This window comes from Lactuca virosa, chromosome 3 (assembly GCF_052849685.1).
Source record: "Lactuca virosa cultivar CGN04683 chromosome 3, Lactuca_virosa_CGN04683_v6, whole genome shotgun sequence".
Taxonomy (NCBI): Eukaryota; Viridiplantae; Streptophyta; class Magnoliopsida; order Asterales; family Asteraceae; genus Lactuca; species Lactuca virosa.
The window spans coordinates 403,497,330-403,513,217 of record NC_136428.1 but is presented as its reverse complement, the minus strand read 5'-3'; the positions used below and the strand labels follow the sequence as shown (position 1 = coordinate 403,513,217).

Here is a 15,888-nt window from a genome sequence, read left to right as displayed (position 1 = left end):
ATATATTTATGGAGTTGAAAAGAAAATGAGAGAATTTATAAAAATTAACGACTTAATGAGAAAAGTCCTGTATCCACAACTAATGAGAATTTTTATACAACTTTTTTCTATATTAACTAAAAAACACTCGTATATATATTTCCCATCATATCCATTAAAAATATAAATAAAAAGACCAACACTATTTATGCAATTCGTGTATCCGCATGTTATCTTACTCGGAAAGCATCTTCACTTTCTGCAACACAAATGGATAAAATTAAGCATTGATTGGTAAAGCAAAAAAAAAAAAATGAACTCCAAAAAGAAGTAAAAACATAAATAAGGTCAAATTTGTAAAAATAACAAGGGAAATCCTCAATTCCTTGACTTTATGTATTTAACTCGTTCATGCTAGTCAAAAAGAAACATCATGCTTATATAAATAAAAGAGTAAATTACACTTTTTCTCCCTTTGTATTGGCTGATTTTTGCAAAATTGATTTTTTTTTGTGCAATTTTGGTCTTTAAGATTTTTGTAACGTTTTTGGTCCATGAGTAGTTTTTGCAATTTTAGCCCCAAAATACTTGTATTAGGAACCAAAACCTCAAATAACAACCAAATTTCAAGAGAACTTTTTGGGACCAAAATTGAAAACAATCAGCTTTACTCAAGGGACAAAAATGTAAATTACTTTTAAGTAAAAAGAATAACTAAAGGAATTATTATTATTATATATTAATATTAATATTACCGAGATATATTGTGTTGGATCATCGAGACTAGTTGAACCTAATATCACTTCCCTCTTTAATTTAGCAGTAAGTTTGTGACAAACACGTAACTGCACACAAACAAAAAAAAAACAACATAGGATTAGGATTCATGTTTTTTTAGACAACAAAAAAGTTAAAAATAAAAAATATATTTATTTTTTACCTCGGATCTGGTGGCCCCACCAATGATAAAAACAAAAATACGCTGCCCCATGTTTTTGAAATCTGTAGCTGTACTCGTAGAATTGCTACAAAAAAACAATACAGAATTTCCACATTTAAAAAAAAAAAAAAATAATACAATAAATTAAAGTATGTTTTACAATATTTGAAGAAGAATTTTATTACCTGGAATGGGCATCACCAGGTGCATGAGGTTTGGTAGTCCTCCTTGATCTCCTTGAGTTTGGATGATTAGCTGTGCCCCCACTCTTTGCTGACGTGTCATTAGTAGCAGCATTTTTAGGTCTTGGACCATTCATGCATTGGTACTCATCCTTTGGCATATCATTTTTCCCAAGTTTTTCAATCAAATCCTGCCACAAAAAAAAAAAAAAAAAAAAGGTGGGCAAGGACTTCGTGTATGTGAAAAAGACGTAAATGCCCTTGCTTGGACCATTCATGCATTGGTACCTCTAACATGGGGTAAAATCTGGAGAGTTGCCATGTTTCCTCTTCTTCTCCTCCTCCTCCTCCTGTTCTATCCTTTCTTAACGCGTGATGTTTCTAATAACATAAATAAATTGTTAGAATAAGTTTGTGAGAATATGAGTTTTGATTTAAAGATTGTAAAATGAATTACCTTGTGAGCATCAAACTTAAGGGAGAAGGCTCCATGGTGTTTCTTTTTGCTATTTGTTCCCTCAAGTAATTTCATATTTTGGAATACCTTTATATCCTCAGAAGGCACTTTTGCCACCTAAATAAAGGGAAAGTATAGACAAAATAAGACAAAAATAAAAATGTTTCAAGAAACAGCAATCTACTTTCATTTATTAGTGTATTATAAGCATCCTACTTTAATTCTTGTACTTTCTTTTTCGTTTTTTTTTTATAAAAAAAATCATATAAATATGTATATTTGATGGCTATAGTAGTGACAAATAGCTACCTGCATAAGCTTTGTTCCTTTATCACCCTCAAACTTTTCAGGGTAAACCATTGCATAAATCATCAATAATCTCAACTTGAATTCTGTATCTGTGTGCTGTAACAAGTATAAGATTATCTTATTCTTAGCCAGAGACAAATATCATATTTAACAAAATGTCCTTCAGCCTTTTATATGTATATATATAAGTTACCTGATATGATCTTAAAAAGTGAATGAGTTCCTTTGTCCCAGCATCACCAAAGACAAGATCCTGCTCAAGTTGACCAAGATCTCTCAGCCCTTCATCTCTCACAACTTTGTTGACTTTTCCAGCAATCTGATTAAAAACACCAAATAAATCAGCAAACTGAATCCAAATGGAAGAAATAGCAACACACTTTTGTTCATTTGTTTATTTTAGCATCATACTTTCATTTTTTCTATTAAGAAATCATTTTTGTTAGAGCATTTTACTTTCATTTTATTCCTTATTAGGCACTGTATTTGAAAACCCTAACCAATTATAGCAGTGAAAATTGCTTTGCATTTGGATGACATTTCTATAATTAGGTAAACTTATGAAGTAGAATGTTTTTAAAGGAAGAAATGAAAGTAGAATGCTACGATAAACAAATCAAGAAAAGTACGCTGCTATTTCTTTCATTTATACCAATTAATACTAAATATATATAGATAGAGAGAGAGTAGAAAAGGAAGAATTAGACCTCTACATGGAGTGAAAGTTTCTCCATTTGTTCATTATAAGCAGGCAAAGCTTGAACCATCTTCTGTATCTCCCGAGTAGACAACTCACTATTATCTCTGCACCAAAGTCATATTTTTTGTGTATTATAGCAACCTACTTTCAATTTTTGTCTGTTTAAGACATTTTCCTATATATATATATATATATATATATATATATATATATATATATCCAACTATAGCATTGTACTTTCACTTTGTTTCTTATTAGGAGGCTATACTTTGAAAAATCTACACAGTTATAGCAGTAAAAATTGCTTTGTATATCTGGATGACATTGCTATAACTGAGTAGATTTTTCAAAGTACAATATAGTAATAGGAAAAAAAATGAAAGTAGGATACTGTAATAATAAACAAATAAATGAAAGTACCAACTTTTGTTGTAATTGTGCAGCTTTGTTTTTTGACATGAAGGTTTGCATCTTGTCGCTCAATTTTTCACTAGCCTGATATGTCACAAGAAGAAAAGACAAGACATTACAAATTTATTATCATATATTTTCAAGTGAAGAAAAAAAGGAAAAAGAAAAAATGTACTTCGGCTATATGTAAATGGCGCATTTCAAGCCAAACTGGATCGTGATCTTCTAGAAGGAACTCTTTTCTTTGAGGGTCTCCACCGGATTTATTAGGGACTTCCTGCACATATTTGTTTCCATCCAAGTCTAGAAGATCATGACACATGGCATCATATGTCCATTCGTGAATTATTGGTGCAATCTGAAATTGTATAACATGTCAAAATCTATAACAAAATAGATAAAGAAAAACAATAAAAGTCTGTTTGCTTTGATGGAATGGAAATGTTAATGGAGTAAGTGAGGTAAAGGAATGAGTTATTACATTGCATGATCATGTTTGGTTGGTGTGTAGGAATAGAATGAATTTTTATATGATTTTTTTCTTCTATAATATATGTAAATACAAGGTTTAGTTTTATTGCTAATCACTAAAAATGACCAACTATTTCACAAAATACCTTTTTCTTTTCTTTCTAGAAATTTTGCTTTATTGGGTCCCCGCTACAAAAACTATAAAATGATAAATCAAAAATCACGAAAATGATGTAATTTCACCTAATAATGGTGTCAGTTTTGTGAAAAAGAATTCACGATTTTTTTTTTTTAATATTTTCACAGTGGGGACCACTAATAAAGTAATTTGACGAAAAAAGTTATTCGGATAAATAGATGGTCATTTTGTAATATGACCTTCCCATTTTTTTGGTTATTTTAGTGAATAGCCTTTATTTTAACGCTATTCTATAGATCATTTAATTATAATTAATTATTTACTATTTACAGAACTTCAAAATTAAACATAATAGAAGGTCACTAAAGCCCAAGTTAGACTATAACAACAAAAACTAGTGTTATTTACAAAAAGTATAAATAATTTTTTAATTCAAATCATGGAAATTTTCTTAGTAAAATGTGTTTCATCAAACATTATATATAAAAAAACGGGTCATGTCACATCCTGTGCCTAATGAATTAAAACTAATAATATGGAATGTGTGACTGCTATTCCATTCCATTAGACAAAACAAACTAAGGGTCTGTTTGATATGATGAAATGGACAATGTAATGGAACGAGCAAAAGGTAATGAAATGTATCATTACATTTCATTGTCATGTTTTTTATGAATAAATATAAATCTAAAAAGAAAGATGCATGGTTAAATAAATTTGATATAAGCATATTTTATTTGGTCCAAATGCTACCAAACAGTAACTAATATTATTATTAGCAATTAGCAATTAGCAATTAGTTATTAATTAATTACCAGATCGACAGATCGATCGACAATGAGCAAATCACATGTTTCATTTTGTGGGAAGTTGGGAATACTTGTCTTGTACATTGAAATGGTGTCCCAAACAGCAGAAGCAAGCCTCACAGGCACCAAGTCACGGAATGTTGCTGCGCTTGTTCCATCCATCCCCTTTGCACGATACCACACTACCGGAAACTCCTAATAACAAACCAATTCAATAACAAATATTATATGCTTTTTATGTAGATAAAAAGACAAAAATATCCGCTTTTTTTTTTTTTAATTACTTTTTCCACAATTAACATTCAATTTCGCAATGGGCCCCCACCTTTTTAGACACTTTTTTTTTTTTTTTTTAACTTTTCCTCATTTTGAAAATGATATTTTAAAAAAAAAAAATCTCTTTCAACTTAACACTCCATATTCACACTACGAAATGGTTTTCTAAGATCCCCAAAACAAAAAAAAAAAAATCTGAAAAACAATAATGATTTTCGCATTATATGAAGAACAATTCCGCAGTATAAGGAGAAAAAACTCAAAGTATATATATATATATATATATATATATATATATATATATATATATATATATATATATAATTTTTTTTTTTTACAAATTTTCAATATTTTTTGGTGGGGACAATACAAAAAGCAAAATTCTTAGCAAATAGTAATCTTGCAGTGGGCCCATTGCGGAATTGTTGGCTATTCGTGGGAAAAATTAAAAAAAAGGTTATTTTGTGAAAAGACTTATAGGAAATGCTTTTTATTTATTGTAAATATGAATATTAATGAGGGTATTTTGGTCTTTTAACAAATAAATCCATGAACGATGGAATTATACTTTTACCTTCAATGAAGCAAAAACAGTAGCAATGCGAATGGCCATTGTAGTCATGGTGATATCAAATTGGCGGGATTTTTCAGCACTTTTACTATACAACTCTTCTAAAGCTCTATCATGATCCGTTGTAAATGCCTGACATGAAACACAGTTAAAACAAAAACATGATTGATTACAAAAAAAGAAAGAAAGATTCTATTTTTACAAAAAAAAAAAACAATGATAGAAAAGATAAAAACAGAAAACTTTTCTTACAAAAACTGAATATTTGAACTAAAGGTAGTATCATGAAAATCCTTTCTATTTGGATGACATTGCAATAATAAACAAATCAATGAAAGTACATTGCGATTTCTTGCATTTAACCCGATATAATAAGGTGACAAAGTATTGACAGAAGTGAAAAATGGAAGAATAACAGTTACCTGACTTTCTAGAGGAAAATATTCCAGATTCATCTGCAATCAAATCATGATTTAAATCATATATTCACAGAAAAAAAAAGATCAAAATAAGAAGAAAAATGATGCTAATTTTTTACTTCTCTGAGAGCACCAATTCGTGGTAAAACACTACTGTCATTCTTGAGATGACTAACCAACTCCTTTGGGGTAGGACCACTAAAAAAAATAAATGCTCTGAAAAAAAAAAGAAAAAAGAAAAAAAATACTGGATATAAGATAATGTACAAAATAAAAAAGGCTTAGTTTCATGAGAATTACATCTTTCTGCATACTTTCTATATAAAGGTTCTCTTCCTGACATGTCGGACAAAAACATCACAATGCTGCATACCCAATAAAGAAAAGAGTCAGACAAACAAAAGAAGGAATTAAAACAACTTTTGAGGCATTTGGTTCATAAAATGTTTTTGGAAGGAATGGAATCTGTCAAAGGAATTAAAATCCGAGAGAATTGGAATGTGGAGGAATTGTAATCCATCAAACATGGAATGGAATCTCGAATTCCAATTCCATCAGAACAACTACATGTGAAATGATAAATAAAACGTACTTCTCTTTAATTGGTTGAATAAAATAAATAACATCCATAGAAGGCATAGGCTGCCTTCTCTTGAAAAGGTCCTCCACCACTGCAGAGAAAAACAGAACATAAAACATTTAAATCCCAATAAACTCATCGAATATCAGCAATCGATTTAGGGAAATTGGAAATTTAACATCTTCATAAATTTGAAATATGCTACACAAGGATTGGCAATTTTATACTTACATGAAATTCCTTGATCTGTGATATCTGTCATTTTGCATGAAGAAGACATAACTTTAACAGTAACTTTATCCATAATGAGTACCTGTAACAAACCATTAAAATCTCAACATTTGACATCTTATCTTTACAAAATTTAAGCAAATATTTCCTGCAATAAATACATGAACATACCTTCCAGCCTCTTGAGTCCCCTGATGAGGATGATTTAAGCATTTCAAGCAGCAACCCTGAAAAATAATAATCCATATTTACATCATGAAAGAGAACTAAAATAAGGTAAAAATTATTACATGATAACAGATTATGCAAAACCCATTAGGCCCAAAAAAACAACCAATAAGAATAATAAGAATAAGAATAGATACATGATTCTTCCCCTACCCAACAAAGTCTCACCATCAAACACAAACAGTCACACTAATATCAAAATGACATGCTCTTGATATTCATGAAGCTATCAAAGAAATACTATGGAGGTCAACTTAGCTACCAATGAACATTCATGTGATTAAAAAAGGTACATTAAGGTTTTGAGACTAGAATAATACTTTCACCTTAAATAAAATACGTACTTTAAACTTTGGATTAAAAAGGGAAACATAATCACTTCAAAATTTGTAAAAGCTACCATGATATAATAAAATTTTGTTGGGATTCTCGTACATTCAATATCATTTTTGAAGTTCTGTTATTAGAATCGGGTGGAGATCAACTTTAATCCATCAATAAACATAAACTAAAAGGATCAACATAGAATCCGGCAATTCCTAACTCATCTAAGCAATTCAAAGCACGTTGTTGCCAATTCTGCAGCAGAACAAATCAAATAACTTCGTACAAATGATACATTTCACAAACGAAATCAATCACTCAAAACAAATAGAATCCTGGAGATAGAAACTTACTGTCACGGGTGATTTGACGGAAATTCTTATACTCTCCGCCATGAGAGGACGAGGCGGAATCGGTGCATGACATTGGATTATAACTTTTACTTCTCTAAATTAAAAGAAATAAGAATCGGAATTTCAAAGCTTCAAATTTCAGAAATGAAACTGTCGATCGTGAAGAACAAAAATTCAATTGTAGAGAGAGAATGTGGGGAGAGAACAAGCGAGAACGAAGGGGAGGGATGCCGGAGACAGAGTGTCATATTTTTAAGGGGTGACAGTTTTTAAGCGCTCTTTGTTTCCCACGAAAAGATAGAAATACAAAATTAGTCCCTGTACTACTGTTTAATAGGCAAATATTCTCATTCAGAAAATAAAAATTCATTTTTGGTTTGTTTGAAATGTTGAAAACTAATGATAAAAACTTCTTTAAATAAGATCTTAATAAAAAGGCAACATTTGAATGTAGTTTGAAAAGTAAGTTATATATTTATGTATTTTAATCTATATAGATTATAAACTAATAACATTATAATTACTATTAAAAATAAAAAATCCATCAACAAAACAATATTTAAATTTTACCATTCTTTTTTTTTTAATCTTTTAATCTAAATGAATAAGACATTGCTAGGATAATTTGAACGCCATTCATCACAATAGGATATGTAAGAGGTCGATTTTGGCGGCTTTGCCTCCACATAGGTAGAGCAACATCTTTCAATGACCTTCGACATAGGAAAAACTTAAATTTGCAATGGGAAAAATATGAAGAGGGCAATTCAATGATAGCAGTAAATAGATGCACGAAATAACATTGTAATCGAAGTTTGATACATGAAATTGAGCTAAAAACAACTACAAGTAATGAAACGGTGGAGGAATTGATTCAAGTGGAAACATGAAAAAAGAATAGCAAGTAATTACCGAATAAAATGTTCACTCATATAAGTAAGATATACAAGGACCTAGGCTACTTTACTACCCCGATTCCGAGCATATATGCCCTCCTTCAATGTCTAACTTCTTCATATCTAATCTCACAAAATCTTCTCATTTCCTTATGGGGCGTCTTTTCCTCCTCATACTTTCCATCACAAATGTCCGTACATTTACAACTAAATTTGTTGTTAGCCTCCTTTGTACATGTTCATACCACCACAATCTTCTTTCCCTCAATTATCAATGATCAAAGCCACTCTCAAAGGATCTTCGATTATCATGTTCGAAATTCTGTCCAACTGTGTTCTACTGCATATCTATCACATCATCCTCATTTCTACAACTTCTATATTCCTTTCATACTCCTTCTTCATCGGCTAACATTCAGATGCATACAACATATCCAATGTAACTGCCACTTGGTAGAAGTTTTCCTTTAGTATCAACATAGCCTTCTTGTCACACAAAACACATGAGACCGCACTCTACTTAACCAACCCTCCTTTATGCAGTAAGTAACGTCTAACTCAACACACACCTTTATAGAATATAGAACGTAAGTACTTGAAATTATTCATTAGGTGTATGGATTTATCCCTGATACTTATTTCAACTCCTTCTACACTACTGTTCATGTTGAAATTGCACAAAAGATACTATGTATTAATTATGTTAATATGTAACCTTTTCTCTTCAAACGTCTTTCTCTTGGTGTCCAACTGCTCATTCAACTCATACATAGACCCAACAACCAAGACAATGCCATCGGTAAAAAGCATGCACCAAGATACCCGTGAAACTTGCGAGACATCTTGTCCAAGTATCCCTCATGTACCAACCCCTCATGTATAACAATCTCGTCCAAGTATCCCTCATCGATAATGAGCTCAACATCAAATACCAACCCCTCATGTACAATAATCTAGAAAAATAATAAATAAACAAGTCCTACCGGTTTAACATGCTAAACGAGTCAAAAATCAGTTAAGATATGTTCAAATGCTTACAATATCATAAATCTATGTTATTATTTTAAATTTTGAATGATAACCATTTTTTGGTCATATATGGTACATTAAATAAAAACGAAAAAATAAAAATTAACTAAAAAATTAACGGATCAACTTGATTTGTATTCGTCCATACTTCAAAATGGCTGTTTTGGTTACTTTGATGGCTTATGTAACATATTGACCATTCGTTTTACTATACCTCTAATTATTGACTTATTTGATACCGTCAAATGATTTATAATAACAAATAAAAATAATACAATCATAATATAGGAATTTAAAATATAAATTGATTCTTGACTTTGTGGGAAACACGATTTCCATGTCATGTGCCTTCATGCATGGGTTGTGAACCTCCTCTTCTTCTATTTCATTCTTATTTAATTTCATTTCCTAATACTATCATTTGATTTTATCTATTTAAAATGCAATGTTTACTAATTACTAATTAGACTAATCGAATGTGAAAACTCATATCATGAGTTTTTGAAAAAATATTAATATGTCACGCAACCATCATGTTAATGGTTCAAATCTTTGCTCTATAAAAATATATAGGTTCTAACAAAAATTCTTGTAAATCGAAGCAATTTATATCTCTTGTATAAATATATAAATATATAAATAAGGGTTTTTAAATATTGTAACATATTCAGCCCTTTGTACAAAATTTTAGCATAGTTATAAGCAAATGAGCCATTAAACTTTGACATATAAGAGAGGGAGGGAGAGAGAGAGGTGAGACCCTTTAATATTAAAGAATTATATTTTTTTTTCTTTTTTTTTAATAAGGCAAAACTTTATAAATGGTCCCTGTGGTAGTGAAAAGACAGAAATGTCATTCACTAACGGCCAAAAGCTAACGGAGTTAGCGAAAAAGACCATTTGTTAAAAGTTTTGAAACCACATGGACCATCTGTGAGGTTTTTAAAGATTAGAGACTAAACTTCAGATTTTCGGAAACCACAAGGACCATTTTTGAAGTTTTCTCTAATTATTATTATTATACCTTAAACGTCTAGCCCGAATTTACGGACGTTACATCTAAGATCCTCCATTCATACAATATCAAAGGGATGTGATTTCATGTTGGAAGTTAAAATGGTAAAAAAATAGCTAATGTCTAAAATCCTTCATCAATGTAGTGCCAAATAAATTTAGTACTGATTTTCAGATGACCCGGTATAATGTACAAGAAAAAGAAGCAAATACGTTATGGGATTTAGAATCAAATTTTCTTTTATATGATTGATATTTATGACGCACGTTAAGAGATATAAAGTTATATACTGTTACCTAACCTTTTTAATAATAGAATTATAAATATGTGAAAATTGAGTTTATTTAAAAAAAATATAAACAGAAAAAAAAATACAAAATATAATATTTTATGGAAATTCAATAGACCGAATGATAACCGGTTTAATGGTTGAAATAACAATGAAAAGCTAAATTCTTTTTTTTTTTTTTTTTTTTGGGTAAAAGAAAAATTTTAGATGTAAAAAAAAAATCACAATATAAGTTTTTTTATAGAGTAAATTAAAAAAATAATTAATAAATTAATGCTTATTTACATCATATTGTTCTCACCCTTCTCGAAGAAAAGACTATTGTAATTTTCTTGTGTCTTCCCTCTATCTTTCCTTTTCCCAGCAATTCACGACTTCTTACCTAAAATTCATAAACCCTTCGATAGCAAAAACCACAAAAAGAGCTACAAAAACAACCCCACACACCTCAGAAACCCACATCCCAAGTCTCAACATTCATAAATATTTAAAATCACAAATAGAAAAACAAGAAAAGAAATCAAAACCTTTTTCTGGGTTTTATTTTTCTCCATAGATTTTGAGGAGTATTATGTATAGATCTGGAGCTGTGATGGCTTGGAATGTGTTCAAATTCTGTACGGCTCTCAGAGGGTTAGGCTCGATCATGATCTTGTTGGTTCTTGGTGTTGTTGGTGTCTCTTATTACGCCGTCGTTTTGTCCATCTATGGCCCTGCTTTGACTTCCGGTGGCCTTGATTCCCTCATCGCACTTGTCGTCTTGATCATGTTTCATATCTTGGTAATAAATTTTTCTTTTTCTAAACTTTGAAGTTTTTATTGCAATGGGGTTTGTCTTTTAGATGCTAATATAGTGATTCTATTTGTGGTTTTTGTGTCTTTACTTCTGAATTTAGTAAAATAAACGGAAGTTGACCTTCTGCATGAGATTATGATTTTCATCTATACCCAAATTGGGAAATTTCAGCTACCCAGATCATAACAATTTGAGCTTCTGTTTGTATTTAGTAAAATAAATTGAAGCTGTTTGATAGTTTAAGGAACTTTTCAGCTACCCAGAAATAGAAATTATAAAAAGATTAGTTATAGATGTTGAGGTCACTTACAATTTTCATGTTGCTAGTAAATAATGAGTTTTTTGTGTTTGTTAAACTGAATATTAGTATGATTTCTGATTATTTGTGTTATGCAGAAAAGATATAATCAGATTTATATGATCGGGCATTGAGTAGATATAAGAAAATTGATTATTGAGATATATGCAAAATTACTTGATTGTCCTTGGCTTTAAGCAACTCATTATCTAATTATGATGATTCTACCCAATCATAGCAGTGTCATTCATATACAAAGCAATCCTCAATGCTATAATTTGGTTGATTTTTCAATATATGATCTCACAATGAGTTACAATTAACCATTTTGACCTGTTATATGAATCATGTCAAAACATTTAAATTAAACTGCCCAAAATATAATGGTATTTCACTTTTTTCTCTAATTTGCCCTTTGATTTTTGGCAAAAACAATCATATGATATTTATTATGTTTGATGCAGTTGGTGATGTTATTATGGAGTTATTTCTCTGTGGTTTTCACGGACCCTGGTGGTGTTCCACCAAACTATAGGCCAATAGTGGATGAGGAAAGAGGTGATACGGATCGTTTGACCGGATCCGAATTCAACCCGTTGACCACACCCGATCCAACAAATTCAAGAATCCGTTATTGTCGCAAGTGTAACCAAATAAAACCACCTCGTTGTCATCATTGCTCTGTTTGTAAGTTGAATTCATTTTCTTTATTGTTGTTATCAGATCAATATGATGACATGGCACAAATGTATTATGCATTTTTCTTTTTTTGGTTGAGAATTGAGATAGAGTCGTTTTCTTTTAATATGAAATGTATGGTGTGTTTTTGTTGATTTTAGGTGGGAGGTGTGTGCTAAAAATGGATCATCATTGTGTGTGGGTTGTTAATTGTGTTGGTGCACAAAACTACAAGTATTTTCTACTTTTCCTGGTATGTTATTCTTTGATCATGATGCGAAAAATAGCAATTTACTTTTACTTTCATTTATTTGTGTATTATAGCCTCCTAATTTCATTTCTTTTTATTACAAACAACATTGTACTTTCAATTCTTTTCTTATTAAGACATAATACTTTAGAATATGTAGCCAATTGATATAATTGGTAGATTTTTGAACGTATGTTGCTATTTCTTGAATTTAACAATTTTTTTTCTTATTATGTGATGCAGTTCTACACGATTCTCGAGACAAGCCTTGTAACTTTATCATTGTTGCCATATTTCATAGCATTCTTTAGTGATGGAGAGGTTGCGGGGTCCCCTAGCACTCTAGCTACAACTTTTCTCGCCTTTGGTATGATATATTGAAGTTGTATATTTACTAATTTAACCCTACTCTACCTCTTGTTTCGTTTTTTTTTTTTTTTATAATTTTTTATCTTCTTTTTACAGTTTTAAACTTGGCTTTTGCTTTAAGTGTTCTCGGGTTTTTGATTATGCACATTTCTCTAGTGGCGGGGAATACTACAACAATTGAGGTAGCATTCTTTTTTCGTTTATAAATTACTAGAATGTAAAAAAAAATAGAATTTTGTTTATGATTATTTGATTATTTAGGGGTCAAATAGCTAGTTTTGGATATTATCAAACGGTAAAACAAAATTATCTATTTACCCTTTCCTTTTTACTTAATTTAAGAGAATTTCTACCCATGATACCTCCTTTTTTTTCGCAATAATCTCTTCTTTTTGTCATTTTATCTATAAGTTCTTAAAAAAAATTACTAAAATATTTGATTGTTTGATTATTAAAATTTCAAACAATGAAAACACATCAAAACATTTTCTCTTACAACTCATTTTACAACTTACTATCATATTCCAAAACTATTCAATGTCACATAATCACTTCCAAAATGCCTTTATAATCTCGTTTTTATTCTCATCAAACAAGTGGTGGTTTTTATTTATTTATTTATATATCTTGTTTTTATTAGGCATACGAGAAGAAGACTACTCCAAAATGGCGATATGATCTTGGGCGCAAGAGGAACTTTGAACAGGTACCATGTAGTCATCTTTTTTTTTTTTTTTTTTTTTTTTTAAAAAATTTATATTAAAAAATGCTTTATATAAAAAATTAGATCATTCTTGTGAATAGTTTTTGCAATCATATTTTATATGTGCACTAATTACATATGAAAGACAGAAGTAATTTTAAACAAAGAGCATTTCTAGTCAACCCAAACCAAAATTACCCATTTCTTGCGGACTCCTGCCAAGGGCATATAAGTAATTTCAGTCCAAAAAAGTGTCCCGAAAGGGAGTATTATTATAGTTATTGAGATTACGGGTTTTATCTTCTTTTTAGCTAAAAAATTGGTGAATATATTCAGGTTTTTGGGACTGTTCAGAAATACTGGTTTATTCCGGCTTACAGTGATGAAGACTTACGTAGAATGCCCGCTCTTCAAGGCCTCGAGTATCCCTCAAAGCCCGATCTAGACTCCCAAGAATTCTAAACTAAAAAAAAAAATCTTCATTTATAACATAAACTTGGAAGCCCTATAAACGTGAAAACATGACACAACAGGTTGTACTGTGTTTGACATGTATTGGACAGGGATTGAGATTGGAACTGATTCGGGTATCAGGGTTTTAACCTGGTTGGTTTGAGGGATAAAATTGGAAGGATTTTGTGGGGGAGATGAAGCGGAATTTGGTATTTTTAGACTAATTGGGGTTTATGGGGGGTTATTGTAAGTTTATGAGTATGGTTTACACGGAATGTATATTTGTAATGTTTTGATGACTTGATATTCGTAAATGGTGAACTAATTTTCGTGATCGTTTGGTGTTTATGTGGCATTTTGAAGAAATAGACCCCAAAAGTTTATATCTTGGGATTGTTGTTTTTTAGTGATGAGATCGTATGAGGAGTTTTTAGGTTAAAGATTCTAAGTTCGGATGTATTAAAGTAGTGTTTGTAGAAACACGAATGGTTTATAGATTTGAGTTACAAAAGTCGTTTTTTCTTTCTTCGTAAAATTATTCATTAGTAATAAGGTTGTAAAAAATAATCATAAATTTTAACAACAATTGGGGTGTGTTATTTGTTTTTTCTTCTTATTAAGAGCTATTTGGATAAAATATATTTCACACAACAATAACAACAAACTATCAGGATCCTATTAAAATTAGGTACTGAAAGGTAGATGTTGATATTTATGTCTTTATTGGGTTAGAACGATTGCCTTGCATAAATAACACCCCACATGTATAAAACGTGAATCTGCAAATGAGGCAAACAAAGGGAGAGTAAGTCAAAATGAACAGTAAAATACATGGATAAGTCATGATACAAGTAAAAGAATTTGAGAACAAGAGGGCTGGATAACTCCTCAACCCTTATGTTTAGCCTTCATTTCCTCATATCCGCGGTCTTGTCCTCGAAAAGAACAAACTCTTTCATGTCTAGTCTGACATTATTCTCCCATTTTCATAGTCTAATTGCATGTTTCACTTTGATTAAACAACTAGTTACATCTATAAATTAATCTAATTCAAATCTAAGAGATTATTTAGGATCCCTCAAGTTTGACCTTCACTTCTTTGAAATTTTACCCCATATTTGGATTCTTCCATTGATTGCTACAAGATTGCATAATGTCACACCCCCGAACCAGACGGCAGAAATGTCCGGGGGCTCGTGTGACTAACAATTGAATTATCATCACAATGAATATACATGAAACATAACACATTCATCACCAACATTACATATAACAACCAACATTGTTCACATCAAGTACATTGTTATAAATTACATAAGTTCAAAGTATTAATAGTACAATGAATGTTATTACATAAAATAAAACCATACACACTTGAAAATCTTCCTGTTTAACGATTACCTGAGAATACAAGTTATTTTGAAAACGGTCAACATATATAATGTTGGTGAGTTCATAAGTATGTTTGAATAAAAGTCTTTGTATCTTTCGTAAAAACCCAGAAAATCCGATATTTTCTGTAAAATGTCTGAAAATGATGTGAAAATCAAGTATAGATACATGTGTGAATTTCATAGTAGTAACATATATGAATGCATATTAGATTTCTTTGTATTGTTGGTAAGTGATGATTGAATATTAATATTTCCCCAGAAAATCCGATATTTTCTGATTATAATAATATCAAGTTTCTTGTATTGTTAAATAAGTTGTTTTGCATTGACACGATCGAA

At 30.4% G+C, this 15,888-nt stretch overlaps 2 protein-coding genes across 2 annotated transcripts; one reads left to right on the top strand and one right to left on the bottom strand.

Moving 5' to 3' along the window:
• Positions 1-14: 14 nt before the first annotated feature.
• Positions 15-7,600, bottom strand: LOC145167765 (protein transport Sec1a-like). Its single transcript, XM_079087011.1, has 20 exons — positions 7,380-7,600; positions 6,646-6,701; positions 6,475-6,556; positions 6,256-6,334; positions 5,978-6,028; positions 5,783-5,879; positions 5,667-5,699; positions 5,248-5,376; positions 4,404-4,592; positions 3,154-3,336; positions 2,992-3,062; positions 2,575-2,671; positions 2,061-2,186; positions 1,868-1,963; positions 1,559-1,675; positions 1,390-1,482; positions 1,105-1,292; positions 920-1,004; positions 735-824; positions 15-238 (listed from the first exon to the last, which is right to left on the bottom strand). Exons 1-20 carry the CDS (start codon positions 7,450-7,452, stop codon positions 215-217), a joined length of 1,959 nt encoding a protein of 652 aa, XP_078943137.1. The 5' UTR covers positions 7,453-7,600; the 3' UTR covers positions 15-214.
• A 3,329-nt stretch (positions 7,601-10,929) lies between these two features.
• On the top strand, positions 10,930-14,489 carry LOC145167764 (putative protein S-acyltransferase 14). The gene is made up of 7 exons (XM_079087010.1): positions 10,930-11,389; positions 12,167-12,389; positions 12,542-12,633; positions 12,874-12,997; positions 13,096-13,181; positions 13,640-13,705; positions 14,039-14,489. Exons 1-7 carry the CDS (start codon positions 11,180-11,182, stop codon positions 14,162-14,164), a joined length of 927 nt encoding a protein of 308 aa, XP_078943136.1. The 5' UTR covers positions 10,930-11,179; the 3' UTR covers positions 14,165-14,489.
• The last annotated feature ends 1,399 nt before the right edge of the window (positions 14,490-15,888 follow it).